The sequence below is a fragment of the Haliotis cracherodii genome, unplaced genomic scaffold (assembly GCF_022045235.1).
Source record: "Haliotis cracherodii isolate W230 unplaced genomic scaffold, xgHalCrac1.p SCAF_5, whole genome shotgun sequence".
Lineage (NCBI taxonomy): Eukaryota > Metazoa > Mollusca > Gastropoda > Lepetellida > Haliotidae > Haliotis > Haliotis cracherodii.
This window is the reverse complement of record NW_027266308.1, coordinates 1455815-1481428: the sequence shown is the minus strand read 5'-3', so window position 1 is coordinate 1481428 and position 25614 is coordinate 1455815. Positions and strand designations below refer to the sequence as shown.

Below are 25614 nucleotides of genomic sequence, written 5' to 3'. Positions count from 1 at the left end.
AAGTACTTGTTTTACGCCAATGCTGTAAGAACACAAACACTCCAACTTTGATAATATGCAATTATGTTAAAACTGCTTTTTAAAAACAATGACAAGGAATGTGTTGTGTTTTATACTGTTTGCATCTAAATCATATTTCATTTGTACAAAAAAGTCCCGTGGCCTACAAGTACTGAATAAAGTGAAGACTAATTATTTGTAACTGCTTCCTTTAGCTGTGCGCATTTATTCAGGAACAACAAAAAATAGAGCCATTGAACTTTTGTAAGTGCACTACACCTTTCATATTCCGACAACCTCTCAACAACGACAACCTGGTCGTTACTTACAGGTTTTCTTTATGGGTCATAACTGACGATGTTGTTAAATCTTGGTACAAAGGTGTATCTAGAGGCACTATACAATATGGCTCTATTTACATTACTACCTTGTTTCCATGGAACGGAAAGGGCATCTGCAGAGCTGATAAATCGATATTCAGTGATTTCGTTCAAATTTGGTATTTAGATACAACGTATTTCAGGACTCAGCCGAATAGGTTTTCTTACCATCGTGGTAATATAACCGAGGCATCTGATTGGTCGAAATTTAGTTGTTCGATTTTTAGATATTTTTTTGCACACAAAGCACATTTCATTACAATACCAACGGAATGGAGTCCTCTGATTGGTCGTAAATTGGATAGTTAACCCTACAGGTCGACGAATGACTATTTGCCATACCAATAAGTGCTGTTTATGTCACTATCAGTCAGTTTTTGAAAACCCCCGTGAATATCTTTTCATCAGATTATTAGTTCACTGTAGCCCGCAATGAAGTTAGGGATATAATGGAATCAGCGTGTCGGCCCGTCTGTCGGTCTGTCCGCAGAAAATAACTTTCCGAACAATTCCTTCCAAATGCGAAATCTATTCACAATCCAATACGATTTATTTATAAAATATGTCGAAAGATAGCATTTCCAGCTCACCTGGTAAGAAGTTCGGTGGTGATCTTATGTCAGCTTCCCCAGAAGACCGAATGGTCGGTTCCTAACTGACATGAAATACTCTCCAGGTCGTATGCCTAATGTTCTTTTTCGCTATTTTCAATGAACAATGGTTTTACTTCAGGATATGGTAAACTGCTATTGAAAAGGTATAGATTATCATATCGGCACGATACTTGGGAAATCCTCAGATTTTTTTACCAAACATCATTGCATTGGAATTCCTGTCGTTTGTAATAGCATATGATTCTGGTGTATACTTAACTGTCATATCAGTCATACTGCAACCAAATGTCCATTATTTTATGCCTAAAACTTTGTTAATGGACTATTCTAACAACCCACCATCATCTACAACTTGGTCTGATCTGCTTGGGCAGAGTCCTTCTTTCCGTCGTTACGGTATTAGGACAGTAACGAGTTTACCTTGCAGAACATCGAAAAATTATCTCTGTAAAACAGTAAGTTTGATAAAAATCGGTTAAAAGGGTTAGGGGTCATAAACCCTTTTATGAAGCCTGAATATAACAACCAGATGGTCGTTGCAGAGAGGGAATCTAAAAATGATTAGTTATTTGCACATCTAGACAAAGTAACGTTCAATTAAATCTGCGAAGTTTCATAAAAGTTCGATAAGTATTATTTCATAGGGATAACCCTTAATGTAAAAAAAAATATTATCTATCACGACAACCTTTAATGTAAATATGTTTACATTCAGAGTATTTTGTACATTAAGAGTTGTAACAAGGGCGAACCCGCAACCCTTAATGTAAAATATTTTTACATTAAGAGTATTTTTTACATTAAGGGTTGTAACGAGAGTGAACCCGCAAGCCTAAAGGTAATTTATTTTACATTAAGAGTAATTTTTACATTAAGGGTTGTAACATGGGTTGCTGAAGGCCTATTCTCTACCCGGATCTTCATGTGTTGTATAAATAATTACACAAAGAATGGGGACTTAGATGTTGTATATAAGACCGATGCAAATGTCAAAAATCATTATTTGTCACAGGGTTATTCTACGTACCTACTTGTCATAGGTCCTTTACTGAGTCATGACCGCGAGGATGCAGAAAAGCTGAAGTCATCGACGTCAATCTGAACCGCCATGTTTGTTTACAAATTGACGTAGATCTATATATAGATCTAGGTCCTACATTATCACTTGAATTTGATACGCGTTTTGATTGGCAGCATGACACAACTTACCGCCAATATCCTGTCCGGAGTGTAACTTGTCGCATGAAATGTTCCACTTCATACAACTCCCTTCTTACAATTACGTCGCATACATGTACGTCAACACCAGACTCGTCTACAACCACTGTGACAGTTCAGTGTGACATAGTGACATGCCTTACAGTGTGACAGTTCCGTGTGACATAGTGACATGCCTTACAGTGTGACAGTTCAGCCTGACATAGTGACCTGCCTTACAGTGTGACAGTTCCGTGTGACATAGTGACATGCTTTACAGTGTGACAGTTCCGTGTGACATAGTGACATGCCTTACAGTGTGACAGTTCAGCGTGACATAGTGACATGCCTTACAGTGTGACAGTTCCGTGTGACATGGTGACATGCCTTACAGTGTGACAGTTCAGTGTGACATAGTGACATGCCTTACAGTGTGACATAGTGACATGCCTTACAGTGTGACAGTTCACTGTGACATAGTGACATGCCTTACAGTGTGACAGTTCTGCGTGACATAGTGACATGCCTTACAGTGTGACAGTTCTGCGTGACATAGTGACATGCCTTACAGTGTGACAGTTCAGTGTGACATAGTGACAGTTCAGTGTGACATAGTGACATGCCTTACAGTGTGACAGTTCTGCGTGACATAGTGACATGCCTTACAGTGTGACAGTTCAGTGTGACATAGTGACAGTTCAGTGTGACATAGTGACATGCCTTACAGTGTGACAGTTCTGCGTGACATAGTGACATGCCTTACAGTGTGACAGTTCAGTGTGACATAGTGACCTGCCTTACAGTGTGACAGTTCTGCGTGACATAGTGACATGCCTTACAGTGTGATATAGTGGGGATACAACAGTAGGTCATCTTCTGCGTTGCCCGACCGTTGTGCATATCTGAATAATAAGTGTACTTTGAACAGGTGTCATAATAATTGCGGGTCCTTCATCCGGTACAGCCGAAACATCTAGAATAGGTTCTGGTGCGGACTTGTATTGACCCGTGTATGCCTGTGCCCTGTACAGGTTCTGGTGCGGACTTGTATTGACACGTGTATGTCTGTGCCCTGTACAGGTTCTGGTGCGGACTTGTATTGACACGTGTATGTCTGTGTCCTGTACAGGTTCTGGTGGCAATTTGTATTGACACGTGTATGTCTGTGCCCTGTACAGGTTCTGGTGCGGACTTGTATTGACACGTGTATGTCTGTGTCCTGTACAGGTTCTGGTGGCAATTTGCATTGACACGTGTATGTCTGTGCCCTGTACAGGTTCTGGTGCGGACTTGTATTGACACGTGTATGTTTGTGCCTTGTACAGGTTCTGGTGGCAACTTGTATTGACACGTGTATGTTTGTGCCCTGTACAGGTTCTGGTGGCAACTTGTATTGACACGTGTATGTCTGTGCCCTGTACAGGTTCTGGTGCGGACTTGTATTGACACGTGTATGTCTGTGCCTTGTGCAGGTTCTGGTGGCAACTTGTATTGACACGTGTATGTTTGTGCCTTGTCCAGGTTCTGGTGCGGACTTGTATTGACACGTGTATGTCTGTGCCCTGTACAGGTTCTGGTGGCAACTTGTATTGACACGTGTATGTCTGTGCCTTGTACATGTTCTTGTGGCAACTTGTATTGACACGTGTATGTTTGTGCCTTGTGCAGGTTCTGGTGGCAACTTGTATTGACACGTGTATGTCTGTGCCTTGTGCAGGTTCTGGTGGCAACTTGTATTGACACGTGTATGTCTGTGCAGGTTCTGGAGGCAACTTGTATTGACACGTGTGTGTTTGTGCCTTGTGCAGGTTCTGGTGGCAACTTGTATTGACACGTGTATGTCTGTGCCTTGTGCAGGTTCTGGTGGCAACTTGTATTGACACGTGTATGTTTGTGCCTTGTGCGGGTTCTGGTGGCAACTTGTATTGACACGTGTATGTCTGTGCAGGTTCTGGTGGCAACTTGTATTGACACGTGTATGTCTGTGCCTTGTGCAGGTTCTGGTGGCAACTTGTATTGACACGTGTATGTCTGTGCAGGTTCTGGTGGCAACTTGTATTGACACGTGTATGTTTGTGCCTTGTCCAGGTTCTACGGGTGACCCACTGGGTCATGAAGAAAGGGGTACGATGTTTCCTGTTCCTCGTGGTAACTGCTTCCGTTATCACCGTCGTCAGTTTCAGTTACCCCTCAATACAGGTACGTAGAAACAAACATAGAAGTACTAAGAGCCATATAGACTCGTGCCCTCAACACCGCGCCTTGTAATTCCATGGATACATGATACTTTTGTATGGATAGCAACTTCTTATATTCTCTCGACGTTTCAGAGCTACTTCTTTCTCCTTCATCAGGTAAATAGTAAATGATTCACCCGACGAAGGAGCAAGAAGTATAGCTCTGAAACGTAGTCCAGAAAAAGAAGAAGATGCTGTTGATAAAAAAGTATCATGTATCCATGTTACAAGTAATGAACAAATAATTCCGCTGGCATCTGAGTTTAATGGCAGCGAGGTGGCTGCAGACTTTTTTTGTGGGAGAGAGAGAGAGAGAGAGAGAGAGAGAGAGAGAGAGAGAGAGAGAGAGAGAGAGAGAGAGAGAGAGAGAGAGAGAGAGAGAGAGAGAGAGAGAGAGACCCCCCACACACATTCCCCTCGGTCAGTACAGTGTTAGTACACCTAATGCTTCCCATGTACACAGCCCTACATCTGATGCTCACAATCGATTATTTTGTGGAGGAAAGCTTCATAAATGTGGTGAAATTTGGTGTTTGATGGGGATGTATGAAAGGCAATGTTGTTGAAGGAGCTTCACATCTAAAAAATAAACTCATCTCCAACTACAGTTGAACTGTACAGTTTACATAATCTGTTTTCCCTTGATATATTCTCACATCTGCCCAGACCGCTGCATCCAAGGAGACAGCTGCAACCAATGATGCAGCTACAACCAAGAAGACCTCTGCAACGGCAGCATCAAAGCCTCTGCCTCCCCCTCAGGTAAATAATTCACAATGGCGTGATTGCAGGCATATATTTTCACAATGGACGTCATAAAACAGTGAATCCCTCCCTCTTTCATACAACACCGCATGCAGGGTGAACTTAATGACCAACGACAGACTACCTCCTTCATACAACACCGCATGAAGGGTGAACTTAATGACTAACGACACACTGCCTCCTTCATACAACACTACAATAAGGGTGAACTTAATGACTAACGACACACTGCCTCCTTCGTCAACACTACTATAAAGGTGCAGTTAATGACTAACGACACACTGCCTCCGTACAACACTACAGTAAGGGTGCAGTTAATGACTAACGACACACTGCCTCCTTCATACAACACTACAGCATGGTTGCACCCACTCACGCAATCCGTTATATAACAGAAGCTGATTGAAATCATTATGGATGCGACACTGTATAAACATTCAGGCCATTCCTTTATATTACACAACCAGACATATTTTTCAGGTTATTCGTAAATATTTTTTGTAAAACTTCAGTTTAGCATTGACTGTTTCAGAGACCGCCATGCGACCCGGGAACGATTCCACATAAGAAATTCCTGACACACAACAACTCGCAGCCTCTTGACGTCACAGTTGTCACTGCCTATTTTAACCTGGGGCGATTCCGGAAAGGCAGTGGATCGTTCTTCGACACTCAGTTGTACATGTCGTGGGCAGGAGTGTTCAAACATCTACGGAACCCTTTCGTCTTTTACACAGACTCGGAGGACATTGCTAAGCAGTTTCAACAGATGCGAGTCGGGAAGGAAGGAATAACCAAGATTGTCTTGGTCGACAGAAAGACTCTGTGGGCGTTCGGATGGGTAGATAGGATCAAGGAAATCTATTCCAACCCAGGATATCCAAAGTTCCACCCAAACACCGTAGTGCCTGAATACTCCTGTGCTCAACACGCGAAATATGAGTCTGTGGAGGCAGCAGTCAAAAGTAATTATTTCAATACCACTTATTACACTTGGATCGATATCGGCTATTTCCGATACATCTTGAAACGGGGTAAAGAGTTTGTTATCGTGAAACCCCAAGGTTTTCACGAGTCTCGCGTGGCCATGAACAAAGTGTTCGACGTGAATATGGACACGCCCCCTGAGACTGTTTTCAAAGGAAACCATGTCTGGCTTGGTGGTGGGATAATTTTCGGGTCAAAGTTCACACTCCCAATCTTTATAGCAGACTATCGACGAGCCGTACAGCACTATCTCGACATGTCTTTAAGCAATACAGACCAACAGGTCATTTTTTCTATGAACACTAACAAGGAAAAGCTTATTGTTAATCAAAGAGTGACTATTCAGCAATATGTAGCCGACGTACCCGGAGACTGCTGGTTCTATCTTGGATATGCTTGTTACAGAGAATTGGTAGAGTGACGTGCAATAAACTATGTACATGTCTGTCTGTCTGTCTGCCTGTCTGTCGGTCTGTCTGTCTGCATGCATGCATGTTTATGTTTCTATGAATATCGGTTATATGTTTAGTTGGTTGGTTTGTTGTTTTGCGCCGCACTCAGTAAATAATCGAATCTGGACCAGACAATCAAGTGATTGATATCATGAGCATCGATCCACGCAATTGGGATACGATGAAATGCTACAAACATGTCAGCGAGCCTGACCACCGGATACCGTTAGTCGCCTCTTACGACAAGCATAGACGCCTTTTACGGCAAACATGGGTTGCTGAAGACAAATTTTACCCCGGATCTTCACGGGTCTATATATGTATGTGTGTTTATGTGTGTGTGTATATGTATGTAAGTAAAGCATACAGTTTCATGACGAACGGGGTTGTGTGAAGATGCCAATCACTTTCTGTTATGTTTTGTTCGTCCGTCCGTTATACACATCACATGGACGGGTCGTATGTTTCTCGTGTCTGTGCAGTGGGGCTTGCCGATCACATGATGTCCGCAACAGCAAACAGGGGGATAGCTTTGATCTTTTATTCTGACATCATTAACGGTATTTACACCTGTAACGGTAATACTGGCGTTAGTCATGATAGTCTATCTGGTGACATATGCTTTACAGGAATTAACACAATCTACACAACCGAAACTCGTACAGTCTTGACTAAGTGAGGGATAACTAGTGAGGGATCAGAGGTTTTGTGTGGAGTCAAAGTGAGTGAGTGAGTTGGGTTTAACGCCGCATTAACAGTATTCCAGTTATATCACGTCGTGTCAGCTTAATCTGGTAGGTAAGCCTGACGTGATGCAGGTTTCAGACGTTTACCACTTCGGTGAAACACACGAGCACGAATATGATGGTGACAAACCTAGAAACAAAATCGGGACGAACCGGGATTCGACCCCACAATCATAGCTTTCTGGCGTGTCCAAGGGACGCAACTCTGCGGCGCCTTCTACGACTGGGCCACCCATGCCCCCTGTGTGTGGAGTTAAAAGAACATCACAGTCAACGGGATTTCTTCACAATAACAACCTTTATAACATCGCCATTTTGTCACGTGAGATACTGTCAAGGTTTACACGTATACAATTTGGAGTGAGTCAAAATGCTCGGGAAGCTTTTTGTTGTGAACGTGGAATAGACACACACACACACACACACACACACACACACACACACACACACACACACACACACACACACACACACACATAATTCTATGGATAATGCTGTGTTGCACATTCATTGTTTTGTTTCCATGTTTACATCACATACTGTTACAGAGTAAGAGCAGGTTTTGAAAATGGGATTCCTCCAGACAAATACTAAAATAACAACTGTTGTTTATAAAACGGAAAGGTTCTTATGAAAAACATTGACTACTAATTTCTTCTTTCTCTTCTCCAATTTAATTTAATTGGGTTTAATTTTATTTAGTTCCTATATTTTCAGTTCTTCACGACTGTTAAGAGAATAACGTTAACATGATCACAAGGTAATGAGGTTGTGTGATCTGTCAAATCTATCACTTGTTTAATGCTTTCTCCATGTTAAGTCATTTCCAGTATCCTCTACTAGTTATTAGAAACAGTTAGCAAACAATTTGCATTCTATTTTGAAGCAAAATGTATCTCATCTTGTGACAATACATTAATATTCATTCAAGCAAATATTGATGAGCGTGGGGAATTCGAATTGACCTTCTATAGGTAGTGAATTGTGGTTAAATGTCTGTGTGGGGAGGTGTCAAACCCCTGATACATTCTGAATGACAAGGTTTTGAATTAAAAACAGTTTTGGTTTGTTCGTTTCACTAGCAAATAGGTAATAACAGAATGAAATGATAAAATCTTTCCGTTGGATCGTACCGACGGTTATGTTCATAAAGAAAGAACGAGGGTATTTGTTTGACATAAATAATTCAACGCTGACGAAGAGCCAACGCCCAAATACAACCAACAACACCGGCATCGAAATGAAACAGGCGGTTGAATGTGCAACGATGTCGTGACTACAAAACTTGACTCACATGGTGAACAAGTTCATGTTGATAGTGGGTTTCAGCTACATGCTTTTGGGGGAAATTGTTCGGTTGGAACAATACAATGACGGTAAAGTGGAGAAGCAACTGAATTGAAATAGAGGTCTTGAATATTAATAAAAATCGACAAATATTAATCTGTTAACTAGTTAACCATGTTTTCTAAATGTCATTCTGTACCATTGATTATAAGAAAGCACCGCTTGTTGTGCTTTCAATTTCAAGTATGATGAGCTGCTATCGTTTGATTATATATAAATGTTACCGCGTTAGAAGGTGTTGACATCTGTTACATAGTCAAACGTATTTACATTTATCTTCATATGCTGGGCTTTATGTATAATTATTATATAGTTTAATGCTGAAATGTTGAATAGCACTTATATCAGAAACACATTCTCCAGAAAAATAAAATTAAGTATTAAGAAGCCTGACACATAGGTATGACGTTCAATACGTAATATCTAGGTTTGTTCACTTAACATCCATGGGTATTGCACTACACCTCTAATCTGTTTAATCGTACCAGACTGCCGTAAGAGATTCTACACGTCAACGGTCACATCTAAATTCAGAGAAGAGAAGAGAAAACGCCAAATGTGAACCACTGATTGCTATATATACCAGACGCCATCGTCCGAACACACACATTGAAGACAGGGACAGAGGGCTGATACCACTAATTATACCTAAAAGCAATACACTGATAACCAGAGGAATGACGACAACCACAGGTGGTAGGGTTGTGCTGTGTGAAGATGACAACCACAGGTGGTAAGGTTGTGCTGTGTGAAGATGAAGACAACCACAGGTGTTAGGGCTGTGCAGTGTGAAGATGACGACAACCACAGATGGTAAGGTCGTGCCGTGTGATAATGACGACGACAACCACAGATGGTAGGGTTGTGCTGTGTGATAATGACGACAACCACAGGTGGTAGGGTTGTGCTGTGTGATAATGACGACAACCACAGATGGTAGGGTTGTCCTGTGTTAAAATGACGACAACCACAGGTGGTAGGGCTGTGCTGTGTGAAGATGAAGACAACCACAGATGGTAGGGTTGTGCTGTGTTAAAATGACGACAACCACAGGTGGTAGGGCTGTGCTGTGTGAAGATGAAGACAACCACAGATGGTAGGGCTGTGCTGTGTGAAGATGAAGACAACCACAGGTGTTAGGGCTGTGCAGTGTGAAGATGACGACAACCACAGATGGTAAGGTCGTGCCGTGTGATAATGACGACGACAACCACAGATGGTAGGGTTGTGCTGTGTGATAATGACGACAACCACAGATGGTAGGGTTGTGCTGTGTGATAATGACGACAACCACAGGTGGTAGGGTTGTGCTGTGTGATAATGACGACAACCACAGGTGGTAGGGTTGTCCTGTGTTATAATGACGACATAAAGCTTTAACATAAGTACTCGTTGCACAAGAAGTAATTAGGATCTCTGAAAAAGAAGGGCAGTTTCTGTTTTGAGCACACGAAGACGTATTTGTTTTGTCAGGCACTGTACATTAACATTTACTTTGAAATTACCGTCTTAATTGACTCGTAGGTGTAAAACGTCAGGAATATCTACACCTGTATTACAAACGAAAACGGAATGCATACCATGCAACATATATTTGAATAATATACTATGAATTTTACTAATGTAACCTGTTTCAGCAGTGAATAGAGATTGAGTATTCCCCTGTGTTGACACAATATATTTTATTCGAGCTACAGACTGCTGAGTTACCTCAATCATTCTGTCTCTTTCAGGGTCTTTTATCATACGCAGTTCTTCAAATTTATCAACAGAGTCTTTAAAATCAACGTTTGAAGTCCGAATTTTCTCATAAACTAAGATTTATATGGTGAGTTACTTGGACAACGTCTGTAGAATTTTCTAAGAGTCAATCATTCCGACACCTTTGGCATAGAAGTCCTATTAAAATATATAAGCATTCGACGAAACTGATTTGGTTCAACCATTGAGTTGAAAATATATGCTGTTATACAAAACATCAAATCAGTTATATTACTTAAAAACAACGTTTAATTTCCTCAAAAGATGTACATTTGAAAACATCAACAAATCTCACATAAGGTCACCCAGTCACAGCTGCCAGATCTATCAATCTACATTCAATCTTTCTCTGAAAGCTGCTGGCCGAACGACTGATTCTGATTTGGTGTGGTTGTAGTGGACATCCTGCAGGATGGCGCCAGCATACCGGGGTAAGGCGAGAGACAGGATTATATTACACAACATAAGCTGGCTGCACGCTTTACGCAAGTGGCTCTAATGCAAGTCTGTCATGTGTTTTCATATCGTTGGATACTTGTCACAATAAAGAAAGAAAAACAAACAAAGTAAGTAATTTGTTGAAGTTTTACAGTTTTAGGAGAGTTATGCAATAGATGTTTGAATAATGTTTGGTCGAGGGAATCAGAGTGAGTGGTCAGCCGGGTTTATAAATATATCAACAATCATATTATATGCAGGCAAAGTGAACCACATCAGTGTTCTGAATCCTAAAACTTACTGGATTGGGAAAGTAATCTTTAGTCATGAATATAGAGTAATTACAATTTGAGATATTTAATATGTGGTTAGCTGAGATTTGATTCAATTTGTGTAAGTTAATACTTATAGTATATCCTGATCCTTAATGTTTTGATCATAAGTGGATAGTGGAAAGAGACCTCAAGTGGCCTCTGTGACGGATTGTCTGAAGAATACCCAATGAACAAAACTAAAGGCCTCAGTTATATTTATTTTGTAGATTGTTACTTCATCTCTACATACTGGATTTAGTTTAATGTCAGTATTGATGACATATAATCAGAACAAAATCAAAATCGTAACTAAAATACACATTATCAGTCAGAAGTACATATTGTGCATGTACCAACATTTTCTACGCACATTGCCAACTCCACATAATACTTCTTAAAATTACCAGATATAGGAATCTATCTTATGCATGTGCCAACAGATTCCCAGTGCACCTACAATGAACACAAGTAATTTACAAAATCATCATAGGATTGCAATCTGTCCGTGAGTCAACAGTTTCATATACATTCATATTAGTCAATACCAGATGATTAAATCATCAACTGATAGGATCTAGGAATGCATACTATGCATGGGTCCACAGATATTCATTAGAGAGTCAATCACCGCATAATTTATCTTTCAAGGTCCTTGGGTTGGGGTACCAGTACGTGTACTAACAGTTTATAATACCGTTGATCACCAGTGCATGTACTAACAGTTTATAATACCGTTGATCACCAGTACATGTACTAACAGTTTATAATACCGTTGATCACCAGTACATGTACCAACAGTTCATAATACCGTTGATCACCAGTACATGTTCATTTACAGAATACTGGAATGTGAAGACTATTTTAAGCACAAAGTCACTCATCACATGATGTTGCTGTACACACTCTAGGAATGAGCGAGCGAGCGAGTATGGTTTTACGCCGCTTTTAGCAATATTCCAGCAATATCACGGCGGGGGACACCAGAAATGGGCTTCACACATTGTACCCATGTCGGGAATCGAACCCAGGTCTTTGACGTGACGAGCGAACGCTTTGACCATTAGGCTACCCGACCGCCCCCTCTAGGAATGAATATATGCAGTTTGTATGTACCTTGTCAATCACCGCGTAGGTACTCGGGTGTTGGGCTTTGGCTGAGCTGTATAAGCACTTTAAGTCAGTTTTTCATACACTTCCTGTCTGTTTTTCATACACTTCCTGTCTGTTTTTCATACACTTCCTGTCTGTTTTTCATACACTTCCTGTTGTCACCAGATGCAGAATCTGTCTTATACACGTGCCAACAGATTCCAGGGGCACAGACAATGAACACATGAAAGTAATGTACACAATCATAGGACTGCAATCTGTGCATGTGGCAACAGTTTCATATACATTCATATTTGTCAAAACCGCATGATTACTGTATTGACAAATAGGATCTAGGAATGAATGCTATGCCTGTGTCCACAGATACTCAGTAGATAGTCAATCACCATATGATTTATCTACAAAGTCCTTGGATTGAGGTACTAATTCATGTACTAACAATATATAATACCATTGATAACCAGTACATGTTCAGTCACCACCTGCTATTGTCTTAACCACTCCTAGGAATTAATAGGTGCAGTTTACATGCACACTGTCAGTCACCACTTGTGTTTTAGGAGTGTGTGCGGGTATCGCGAATGCCTGGTATCATCACTATTTGATAGTGATTCATAAACACATGCTCATTATATAGTTGGAATCGTACAAACGACTGTTGTTTTAGCAGAGCTTTCTACTGAATATGGAAAGTGTTTTGTTGCTTTTATTTACAGTCAGTCGATCTCGAATCTCGATCGCCCCAGCTACACACGCCCTGACGACCTTGTCCTAGCCGAGCCTGTCCTGTCCAAGTAAATGTGTATTGGGAGATGGACTGAAACTTAGTAAGCTTATGTGAGTATCAAACCTTGTGTTCGTCCAGTAAGTGTGTGCCCCGGTCCATGGATGTCTATGTAGTTAATGAGCATTAGACGCCTCACTCCTTGACTCCTGGCTATGCGGGTTGTAGAGTTATGGCTTACATTGACCATGACGACACATAATGGCAATACGTTTAAGTAGCTGTTTAGTGTTGTGGGTCCCTTTACGCCCCAAAACGCAGTTACGACAATAGGTACAAGTATATATCAACAGAATGAATGTTCTAAATGTGGCAGACATGCCTATGGTTATGATTATGACAGACATGTACTTCTACACTGTGAATATTTTATAAATGATCGAAATGAATTCTTCTCCACCCTCATTGACAAACTGGATATCGAAAGTTATGTTCAAATTTAACTTCTGGAAGAAAATGACATGCTCGCACTATTCTGGGGCTCATTAAAAATACAATCTCGAATTATGAACCAGTTTACATGGGAAAACATATCATTGATATTCTGTGAATATGTCTTAAATTTCAGATTAGATTAACCCCAAATTAATCTGACGTATCGTAATAGTGCTCACTTGTGTACATAGTAAATGACGAAAATATATACGTGTGTGTGTGTGTGTTTGCGTGTGTGTGTGTGTGTTTGCGTGTGTGTGTATTTTATTTGTTAATATTGCACCCATCTATATAAATACTAGCACAATGCATGATTTTGTGAATCTTCGTATGTAACATCTTGATGAAATAAAGAAATTCACTCAGAAATTCATTCTTTCATTATATCAATCAGAATGAATCGGTATCGTAACATTGGGGTGAAATACGAAGTGAGGAGGTCACATCGAATCGCCTGCACTTCCGGTACCTTCGGACAAAACGTTTGGCATTAAAATATTACTTTCTGTCCTGTTCGCTGTCATTAATTCCCCAAGTACGATTATTCTGCACCACGACTATGCAATATGCATAGAGAGGTACCAATCACAGATAAGGGGAGACTCATGTTTGTGCCTACAAAAAGTTGAACGCTAGACATTTTTTGATAATGGATATCTGGTTGTTTGTTTGGTGAAACATGTTAATCAATTGTCACTTGTGTGTTACTATAAATGTTCGCTAGATAAACAAACAGAGAATATCACAATAACCTTCAAGACACTAAGAGTAATTTTAATTGTAATGATAGAATAAATGCATTTAATAGGTATTCTGTCCTTGACAGAGATGAGATATGCACCATGTAAGACATACGATTCTGTATACGAGGAGCTCTGTCTGGGAATGTTCACTGTGGCTGCAGAGGTATCCACGTGCAATTTTAAGGTGGGAATGCTTCTGTACGTCAACTACGTCATGCGTGACGTCATCAGTGTAAGTGGATGACCTATCGTCAGGAAATGATTGAACCGCCCTTACGAGTTTTCGTTGTTTTTTGCTCCTGGCCCAAATATGTCTGGAAATGTTTACAGAGGCTGCAGAGGTATCCCTGTGTAGTGTAGAAGTAGGGATGCTGTCAAATATGAGTGAGTGAGTGAGTGAGTGAGTGAGTGAATATTGTTTTAAGCCGCTTTTAGCAATATTCCAGCAATACCTAGGCGGGGGACACCAGAAATGAGCTTCACACATTGTACCCATGTCGGGAATGGAACCCTGTCAAATATGACCCACGTGTACCAAACGTTAGCTTAAAGCAATAAATTAATCTCTTTCATATGAAATGAATGATCATTTATCTACCTTCCACTACTCACCAAACGCTGTTTTCAAACACACGAGTGACATGCCAAAACACTACCATAACTCTATTGCGCAGCAGAAAGGATTGTGGGTAACGGTGTCATGCGGACGTAGGCCTTGGCGGTGGAGGGGTATAAGGTAGGAGGGGTGTTGTCCCATATAGGACCAGTCGATCGTGATTACAAACCAAGTGCTGATAACCGTGAGCGGTTGCTCTCTGGCGTTCACGTTTCATTCTAATGTACTTACAATGGCAGCTCTCGGTGAATGGAACATCAAGTCAATATACCGAGCACAACGAGTAGATTCTACTTTCGATATTACAAACACAAATACAAACGGGTTAGGCGAGTGTGTGGGTTATTCAGTAGTAATGCGCGAGATATGGATGTAAAACCAATACGGAAAACCATTTGAATTTATATTTCATTATGCAATACATGCATGGGTTTAAATGACATACGTAACTGTAGTATTGATGAATGTTTGAAATAAATTCTGAACAAGGAGTATGTCTACTTTCGATTTGACTCGCACCATGGGTATTACCAACTACCCGAAAGAATTCAAGGTCAAGGTCAACATGGATGAATGGACACGTTTTTATTTTCTATTCTAGTTTCATTGTTATTTTTGTATGGAAAGAAGATCTAAATAGTTTCTGTTGTGGTAATGTTTGGTAATAAAACAATGTAGTGATACATAACTATCACTGTTTCGAAACATTTATAACCTCAGGAAATTCATCCCATGATGAATAAACGGTAAATCTACACTCATATCAGTCAAATGTACTCACGAGCCCTTTAAACGCAATGTTTCTGCATTGGATTCTAGTGTAAACATTAAATTTACAAAATATATACAAGAGCTATTCATTGTCTACATCCTTCTGTTTGACCCCCCCCCCCCCCCCCTTTGAGTAGATTGTAATCAATGTGTGTTGATACATAGTGCTGCTCACAGTGTGTATGCTTTCGACATCAGTAAACTTTAATTATTTTGTAAGTTTATTTATTAAGTCTTTGAATGGTATTTAAAAGTGAATCATTTTTATTATTTTTGTTGTTTAACGCCACGCTCAGCAATATTCCAGCTGTATGACGGCGGTCTGTAAATAATCGAGTCTGGACCAGAAAATCCAGTGATTGATATCATGAGCATCGATCCACGCAATTGGGATCGATGACATGCATCAACCAAGTCAACCTGACTACCCGTGATGGTTAAATAACCAATTATATTATATTGCTTATAAGTTTTGTTCGTAAATCCCAACTCTGGCTTATGTCAATGTGTGATACCGTGTGGTTGAATGAAAGTCAAATGAGCTTATTTCATTACCTGCCTGCCCGACGTGGCAGCTTCTGTGAGCATGTTCTCCACAGAAACCACTTAACCAATAACCTGACTCTTCACATGCATTTCCCCACCAATGACAATACTGCAATTTGAAAGGTTTGAATTCGATTTTGTTAAAAATGTAACGGATTTGGTACATGGATTATTGGTTAGTAGTGGGGCTCATGTTTTAAGATATCATAAATTAAGTTTATCTGATATTTGCACTATGACCATGCTCTTGCAGTAATTCTGTTAAAACCCACTCTAGTCTACTCTGAAACCACTGGACCAACGAAGCTGATACTTTACATATTTGCTTCAAAATTGATGTTACCCGAATTTGTTATGTTATGATTCCGACTTTAAATATGGCCACTGAAACAACCATTTTTCGAAACGGTTTTGACGTGGTCATGTACCGATTAACTGCGACATATATGAATAGATGTGTACTAATTATTAATGCTGCAAGAAAAAAACATCCAGTTTTGCCATCTGTGCCATGTCATCATGCTTCGACAGAAATATTTTTAAGAATTTAGAGGTTGTCAGTGGTGTCCACAGCACATAAAAATGTATGTCTTCCTTTTTATAGATGGCAGCCGCCAGAAAGCTGGAGAGTCTGAATGAGAACTTCTTGACCTGTTCAATATGTACGGAGGGATACAAAGACCCCTGTACTCTGACCTGTGGACACACCTTCTGTAAGGGCTGCCTGGGGGAATTCCTGAAGACCAGACAAGACGTCATCAGAGCCAAGTCCATCCCGTGTCCCTACTGTCGTCAGATGACCCGAGTTCCCCAGCCTGACAGACCAGTGGAGGAGTGGGTGAAAGAGATCAAGCCCAGTTTCCTCATACAGGGACTACTGGACACTCTAGCCTGTGGGGGAGGTACTGATCATGGTAAGTAAATATAAGTGAGGTCAAGATGAAACTGTTGCTGCGACAAGAGGGCTATCAAGTAAAGAATGTCTTGAATCAGTGTTTCTCACTGTCCTGAAGTATTCAGTAACCACAGGTGTAACCAAATGTTCATTCCCCAGGATAAGCCTAAATAAACCCCGTGTCCTTTCAGCTTTTACATACCTCATCTACTCTTAGCCATGTTAGTTTGGGTTGGAATATACTCATGGTTTGGCTGTTGCAAATGTACAGCTAATGTACTTAGTGCACTCACAACGTGGCAGTCGATCTAGCAAATAGTGGTCAAAGTAGAGTTATCGCCTAAAACTGCTTAAACACTGTTGTCATTTGTAGAATAATGGATTATGGTAGAATTATGTTTATTCTGCTAAACCACACGTGTTGCGTGAACAAAATTTGAAGACCCGGGCCAATAACAGCAAGTGCAATTATATACCCGCCCCCCAATATATTGTAGAAGACTACATAGAAAACATGCCAGTTGCTTCTAAGACGAGAATCCTGATTGATTAGGTACGTTTCGCTTTGGCGTTTGAAGATGGGGCATAATTTTATCTGACGGAGGTGAAGCAAGTAGTAGAACATATGCATTGAAAAGTATCGATCAAGCAGCGGCACATTGTAACTAGAGACGTACATGTTCAAGAGTATTTATATCTGACACAGTGATAGGTGGGATGAGGATTATGAATATGTTACAGTACTAGTCAGGTGAAGAAAGTATAGATGCACACTGATAATAGACAATGAACGTTACTGCTTTTTATATGTTGATGCTGTTTCCATATATTTGTCTCTCTACTAAGAGTAAGGGCCCAGTTAATTCATTTGCGTAGCCCAAAACCACCCCAAGACAAATATATTTGTTAAAGTTAGTCGTTATTGTAAGTACTCTATCAGGTTTAAGTATGTTTGATTTCATGTTTTATATAAACAGTAATCAGCACCACATGTTAACGTATTGTGTGTTATTATATGAGGAAGTCTACTGATTGTAGCCAATATGGATGAGTTCAGTGGACATGGATAACATGCTTGGGCGATACAATACTGTGATGTGAAAATAGACATGAGTTTATGGAAAAGGCAGTTAACAAAACTATTTGCATCTCCAGGTAATGCCAACGATTGCTTCTCCTGCAAGAAACTTGGGGATAAAAGTGAGGCCAGGTCCCACTGCCAGGACTGTTCTGTCCCGCTCTGTGACAGATGTGTCAAGATGCACTTGGCCAATCCTGCGACATCAGAACATGACATAGGTGACATTGGAGATGGAGCAAAGGTCAGCAGACGGCGAAGACAAATGTGCACGGAGCACAATGAAGTTGTGGACTTCTGCTGTAGGGATTGCAATAAAGCAATATGCCAAAAATGTTGTATCATATATCACAGAACATGCATCTCCGTGGTCACTATTCAGTCCCTCATGTCTGAGATGAAACGTGCTCTGACACAAAATGAGGGCTTGTTCAGACGTCAGTTTGAAGACACAAACAAATCACTTCTACAAAACATGTCTCAGATTGATGCGATTGACCACAACAAAGCCTCAGTTGAGTCAGAGATCAGAAATGCCTCACAACGGGCCATAGACGTAATCAAACAGAAGGAAAAACAACTGCTGGCCGAACTGAATGACATGGCAGATAAGCAGTCTGGAAAACTGAGAAGACGGATGAAGTCCAAAGAAATAGACATGCAGATGTATCAACAATACATAGAATACATTTCCCAGGTGTTGAAGTCAATGAGTGAGACTGACATGTTTGATATTTACCAGAATTGTCAGTCAGGGGCAATGGCTGCTGCAGCAGACAGGGCTGTCAAATTTACAGATGTTCCCGAGTCAGAAGTTGTATTCATTAGCAAAATAGATGTTGGGAACATTAACAAGCATGTGGGATTAGGTAGACTGGAGTTGGGGAGATTCGACATCATGGGTACCCCTCTGTTGAGTCACACAGTCAATCCTAGGTTAAAGGATGACATAGCGAAGCCCGACCCTCATGATGCCATGGTCGTCGATGTGGATGGTGAAGAGATACTGGTCATAGCAGACTACAATAATAAATGCCTGAAATCCTTTTTCACAAAAGATAGCCAATCACAACAAAGAAAATTAAAACTTGCAAGTTTCCCACACTCTTTGTCAAGACTAGGAGAAAACCTGTTGGCTTTAGCATTCTGGTCAAGCAATGAAATTCTAGTTGTACAGGTGACCCCTGACCCTGTACTGCAGTCACGTGTTACTACAAAGAAGAAGTACAGATGCCTTGCAGCCTTGAGTAAATCAATATTAGCAGCAGGTTGTGTATATCCCGCCTGTGTCGACATCCTGGATATATCTGGGGTAGTGCTGAGGTCAATCAGTACACTCAACGCAGTAGAGAACCTGCTATGTGGCCCGAGGTTCCTCTGTGCTACACCTCGTGGCCACATCCTGGTGTCAAATGATGACTCAAACTTTCTCTACTGTATGACACCAGAGGGGAAGGCTGTGTTCACCTACAGACTCACAAGAGAAGCTGCAATGAGAGGGCCACGAGGTATCACAACTACCAGAACAGGACACATTCTGGTGGCGGACAAATGGACAAACAAGGAAACACTACTGACAGCAGCAGGGGAGTTTGTCCGAGACCTTCTGACATCTGAGGATGGAATCGAGCAGCCGTATGGTTTGTCTGTCCATGGAGATAAACTGTTTGTGACACAGCGCAATACAACTGTTAAGGTATTTCATTGCTCGAGGTCTGTGTAATCACTATTATGTCAAGAATATTCCATCTACCATTTGTCAAGCAGTGAGTCAGTTTTATTTTAGTGCATCATAGTTGTTGATTTTTTTAGTGTGGCTTTGTACTGAAAATCATGCAAATATATTTTTGACATTCTGATAAAAACAACCCAATTGGGTTTGACAGGATGATCGGATGCAGTTGCAATTCTTTGAAATACAAGAAACATCATTTTAAGCTTACTTTGCTGATTAGAAGCTGCTCTGCTTTTGTCTAACTTTGTTGTTGTCACTTAATACAGCTGGAAAGCACTTGTATGAACTTTTGCAATTATTCACCTGAAGGTTTGTTTTCTTTTGTTTGCTCCACTGTTCTAGGAAACATAACGTGAAACTTTATGTCTTTACTGACTCTAGGAAACATAACGTTAAACTTTATGTCTTTACTGTCTACATGTACCTGTACTGTAGGTTTTTTTTTTTTGTCTGCTCTCAATGTTTTATCCACTGTTTTAGGAAACATAACATTAAACATTATGTCATTATTGTCTACATGTCACTGTACTGAAGGCTGTTTTCTGTAAATGGCTTCACTTTTGGAAAACGGTCAAACATGTGATTGATCCTTTGTTATATATCGATTACTCTTACATATATACTCAATTCCAAATGAAAGCACACCTAATGTATGGACGTCGCCATCTGAGATTCGCCATGGACAATGACACAGGACCCACTTGCACAAAGCAATCTTAGCGCTACGACTATTGTAAGCCTATGTTAAAGTATGAGAGTTACGATCATCTTAGCGCTAAGATCGCTTTGTGCAAGTGGGTCCAGGTCTGTGGTGGGTTCTAATTGTCTGTCTAGCAGCAGTTGACACTGGTAGGTGTTGTTGGCGCAAGTGAGAACGTATCGAGTAGTACTGATGATGGTGGTTCTGCATCTGGCTCCAGTGGAAATAGTCCAGAACCATCATTGTCTATACTACTGATCGTGACCATGTCTTTATGTTAAAAGGTTCCATGTTTACGCCCGCTTCTTTGGCGACACTGCACCCTGTTCGTCAGTGCATTATCTGCAGTAGAACAGTAGATCGTTGTGTGAACGTGTAAATCTCTTTCCTTTCTTGCCGTGTTTTCCAGCTTCAATCATGATCAATACTAAATGACGATTGTTTGTGCCTAATCTGGACTTTGGCTCTTTGGTGTCACTCAAAGAATAATTGTTTTACAGTTGTTGCAACGTTTCACTTTCGTGGGTTCCTTCAGTCAACAAACCATGTTTCATGTTAAAAACGTGCATGTTGCTCTTAGCACATTTGACCATTTTGTCTCATAGATATGTACAGTCTTTGTTCAGTGTTCGATTCTTAATACAATGCATGAAACTTATTGTGTGAAAGATTGGCATGCTTTTACTCTTTGTTTCCAACAGTATCTCGGTATTTCAAGTGATTTGTAGCTACTTGATTCAATTATTTTCTCATTATATCCAATAATTTCTCGACATTTGGATTATTTTCTCTTTGCATGAATATTTTTCTCGTTACTTCAATGATTTTCTCGTAATCTCGATTATTTTCTCGTTATTATTATTATCCGTAATAATTTGTTCAAGTCCGTATTTTCTTGTTATTTAATTTCAAGTTTATTTCAAACATTTCAATTTATTTCACATAATATCAATTACTGTACTCGAAATTACGAGTTTTTGCTCGTAATTTCAATTATTTGCTCGTTATTTCAATAGCGTTCTCGAAATTTCAAGCTTTTGAAATAAACTTGAAATACCAAGAAAATAAGGAATGGAACAAATTATTACGGATCCAACACGGAAAACGATCATATACTTGGATCATATGTTGGAAATTTTGTAGATATATATTCATGATATGTTTAAATATGTCAAATAAATTCTCTTTTTATGATCTGTCCAATAATACTGTTTTAGTTTTTATACTGGACAAAAATGCTAACTACTTTGCAGCTGCTCATGAACAATATAATAACACTGGACATAATTCCCAGGGACCTAATATCCTCCGGCTCCACCAGGTGATTGATCTTAATAGTAACTTGGCTATGCTACTATTATGTGGGAAAGTGTTGAAACTCTTTTATTGAATCAAGGGAATGTTTTCTACTGCCTATCAGTTTGATTAAAATATTGCAAATTTGAAATACCATTTTTCTTCAATAGATTGTCTTTGTTATTATCTAACGGGTCTATTTCCAGGTATTCCACAAAACAAATCTTCAAATGCTCATAAAACAGCATCTAATTATCGCACAAGGTTAAATCGAGTATTTTTCGGAAGCTTATCAAGGGAATTGTCATAATGTGCATGATATCATGAATGTAAAACTGCAAAATTTCCAATCACTTTCAAACATAATGGCGGCCTTTTTGAAAATGCCATCAGGGGGAACTTGTGCCAGGAGGCTTCAGTTTGACTTTCTAAAGGTCTCCGGAAACATCCAGCTTTCTACAACTATTTTTCCAGATTGTTGTTAATTTGTGTTTAATGCTCTTGGCCTGTGGGAACAGTTTAGAAATACGCGTGATTTAGTCATCTCTTAAATTCGGAAATGCAAAGTTGAATTGAATTCCGAAATTGACCATATTATAAATACTACCCAAGGTAACAACTCTCTGTGACTACCAGTCAAAATAATCTTTAAAACTCAAGAAAACGTGGTGGCCAGTCTTTCCCATAGAACAGGAGGGAATGCTACATGAGGATGATATTGATAAAGTTAATGTTCTTAATGATTATTTTGTAGATCAAGCCTCAGTTACAGATACAGGTGACGTCATTAATGATAATGCTTTTTTCGGTTAATGATTATCCCTAGAGCATATCTATCTATCTAATAAAGACTTAGAGTATGTATTGTTGTAGTAGTTGTATATTAAAAACTGTGGCTATTGTTTTATCGAGACCACTTTGTGGCACTTGCATGGTTTGATGGGTCAAGAAGATGTGGTAGTGGGATAGTTTTTCCCCTGGCCCTTATACCTTTACCTATGATCAGAAAGGTTTATTTAAAAGGAAACAACAATAGATGTCAGCACACTTTTATAGGCAGTGGTTTCTGCAAACGTACAGCACAGTGTCTTAGGACGCAGAACCAAACACCTTGACTTCACAGAACTGTAGTAGGTCCCCTGTACCATTCTTCCTCCCCATCAGTCGGACATATCGTCCTTTCACAGGTCGGACACATTTTACGTTGACCGTCTTCCCTGGCACTGTGACAGCACCATTGTAGGTTCCACACAGTGCAGCCTGGGCGCTGTGTTCAGTGGCCGGGTTCTTTGTGAACACCTCCAATGTGAAGTCGTGTAGTCTTTCAGCTGTAACAGGTGACAATGACTTACATTATGACACTGGTTGCAACAAGAGACATCAGGTTCCTAGCACTGCATTCCTATTTCTACAGCACAATACATTCTGAATGTTTTGGAATGGAAGTACATGTATTTCCTCATCAGTTTGCTCGATACCCGGGGATTTGCCAAGATCATGCTATGTACAGATTATTTAAGAAACTGATGATCTCATCAAAGTAGTTACTGTTCATCGCTTCTGAAAAGTAACATTTACTCACTACAACAATCAGTCCTGCTTGTCACAGCAACATCCATAATCCTCGAATAAGCTTCCAAATCGACTTGCCACCAGGGATGATTGTCTCCTTCTCTCACAGCAAAGCAACTGCCTTGTTTCCTGTCAGTGTTTTGCACTTGTCAGGCAACGTTTTTATGATAATGTTCGTACCTTATCTGAACTTTTTACCACAGTTTCTAATCACTTGATTTTAGCGTATTTAAAGGAAATCAAGCTATATGATAAAATATAGATTTTTACCTGAACAGTCAGTCTTTTACCTCTGAATGTGATATATGACTGAGATTTTAGTGATTTTCAACATCACTTTTATTCTATTGGTTGATATCTCATTACAAAAAAGACATTTCTCGCCGCGAATAGCTGCAAAATTGCTGATGCGGCGTTAAGCACTAATCACTCACTCCTGTCAGTGTAGGGGAGGCCGTCTGCAGCAACTCCAGGTAGTGGCCCATAAACAGAGCTCGCTATAGCTGGCTTGCCTCTAGCTAGGTTAATCAAGGCACTGCCTACAACATTCATGAGGTGAGGTGAATGGGGTTGAAAAGTTGCTTACAAGATACACTAACTATCTGAATTAATTTTAACCATTTTATCACCAAGGTCATTTTGGCGTCATGTGTGAAAAACTGCCATACATGCATGATGAACCATTGACAATTTGCAAACCAGATATATATTATATATAAAGTACCAATATACAGCAGTTTTTTGTGCATGCGCGGAAAGTGTGGCATTTTCTCATTCCAGTCAGTCAGTACAAAACATGTCAATAATGATATGTTTATTTCACCGTTCAAATATTCATAGGCTTCTTCAGTGGAGTAGTTTAGTTATTAACAGACGAGCTAAAGATACATTACCAAACGAAAAGTTGGACACGTTCTTTCCAAACCCCGAATAGTGTTACAAAATGGTTGAAAATCTATCCCCTAACACAACTGAAACATTTTGCACGTCCTTATCAGGTAAGTGGAAATTGAGTTTGAAGTGAAAATGATGCTGAACGTGAATCATGCCAATCAACAAAGGGGTATAAAAGGAATAATGTTTTGTACATTCACACTCAAACCGTGGACACTGACAAATAACACGCCGATATTAATGCTACAACAGAGAGAACAGACCGCTGGAGTTATACGTTAAGTAGCTAGTTGTAGCCAGATGACAGTACCCAGATCCATGGCAGACTGGGCGGGCGGAAGACTGGCATGGGAATGGCAAACCTCCTGAGATTGGCCATCCCGTCAGGCACTGGACAGAATCAAGTAAGACGTTACAATATCAGAGCTTACAGATCTTGAACACTGACGTCTAAGACGTCGAAAAGAGAACACTGAGGAGGAACAGAAGCTGGCTAAGAGTCACGTTCCCAGACGGGAGCAGGTTCCAGCTTTTCAGAGAAGATGGAAGAGTTCTGGTCTACTGACAACGAGGAGATCACTTGGACCTTCAAATGAGAACACGACTAGTTCGCCCTTATAACAGGGATCAAACACAAGCTCCTGATATAATTGGAATAAAAATAATCGACATTGCTGATTATTATTTTTTTTTATAAATATGGAAAGAGTTTGTCGCTGTTTCTTATTACGGATTCGGAAAGGGTGTTTTGCCACTTTTATCAGCACAGTTTATGAACTAGCCATGAGTTCAGTGTCAGCGATTTGATTGAGGCGCTCGTACACTGTCGAGTTTTGTCCTTGACCGTGTGATTGTTCCTAGTCCAAACTCAATCCCAGCCCTTGACACTTTCGTTACCTTCCGCTGTTGAGAGTTCCACTACAAGGAACTTGTTTACCGACTTATTTACAGTTATCCACCTCCGTGAACAACATGATTTCAGATGCTTCGAAGAAGGCTGACAGTACTGAGTGAGAGGAGAGAGAGATGAGGCCTTCGTTCAAAATCCGGACTTGTAACTTATCTTCTTTTCCATACTTATTGGAAAACACCGAATTTGCTTCCTACTTCAAGCGCTTTCTTATTCAAGAACAGATACAAATGCTTTGTTCAAGAAAGATACTGGACATTCGCGAGTGCAACTGACTTTTGGTTGGTCAAT

The 25614-nt window shown here is 40.2% G+C and overlaps 2 protein-coding genes across 2 annotated transcripts; both read left to right on the top strand.

Moving 5' to 3' along the window:
* Positions 1-4285: 4285 nt before the first annotated feature.
* Positions 4286-6641, top strand: LOC139443328 (uncharacterized). The gene is made up of 3 exons (XM_071224307.1): positions 4286-4390; positions 5095-5190; positions 5726-6641. The coding sequence occupies exons 1-3, from the start codon at positions 4304-4306 to the stop codon at positions 6599-6601; spliced, it is 1059 nt and encodes a 352-aa protein (XP_071080408.1). The 5' UTR covers positions 4286-4303; the 3' UTR covers positions 6602-6641.
* A 10206-nt stretch (positions 6642-16847) lies between these two features.
* On the top strand, positions 16848-22034 carry LOC139442330 (E3 ubiquitin-protein ligase TRIM56-like). The gene is made up of 2 exons (XM_071223126.1): positions 16848-17157; positions 18294-22034. Exons 1-2 carry the CDS (start codon positions 16848-16850, stop codon positions 19937-19939), a joined length of 1956 nt encoding a protein of 651 aa, XP_071079227.1. The 3' UTR covers positions 19940-22034.
* The last annotated feature ends 3580 nt before the right edge of the window (positions 22035-25614 follow it).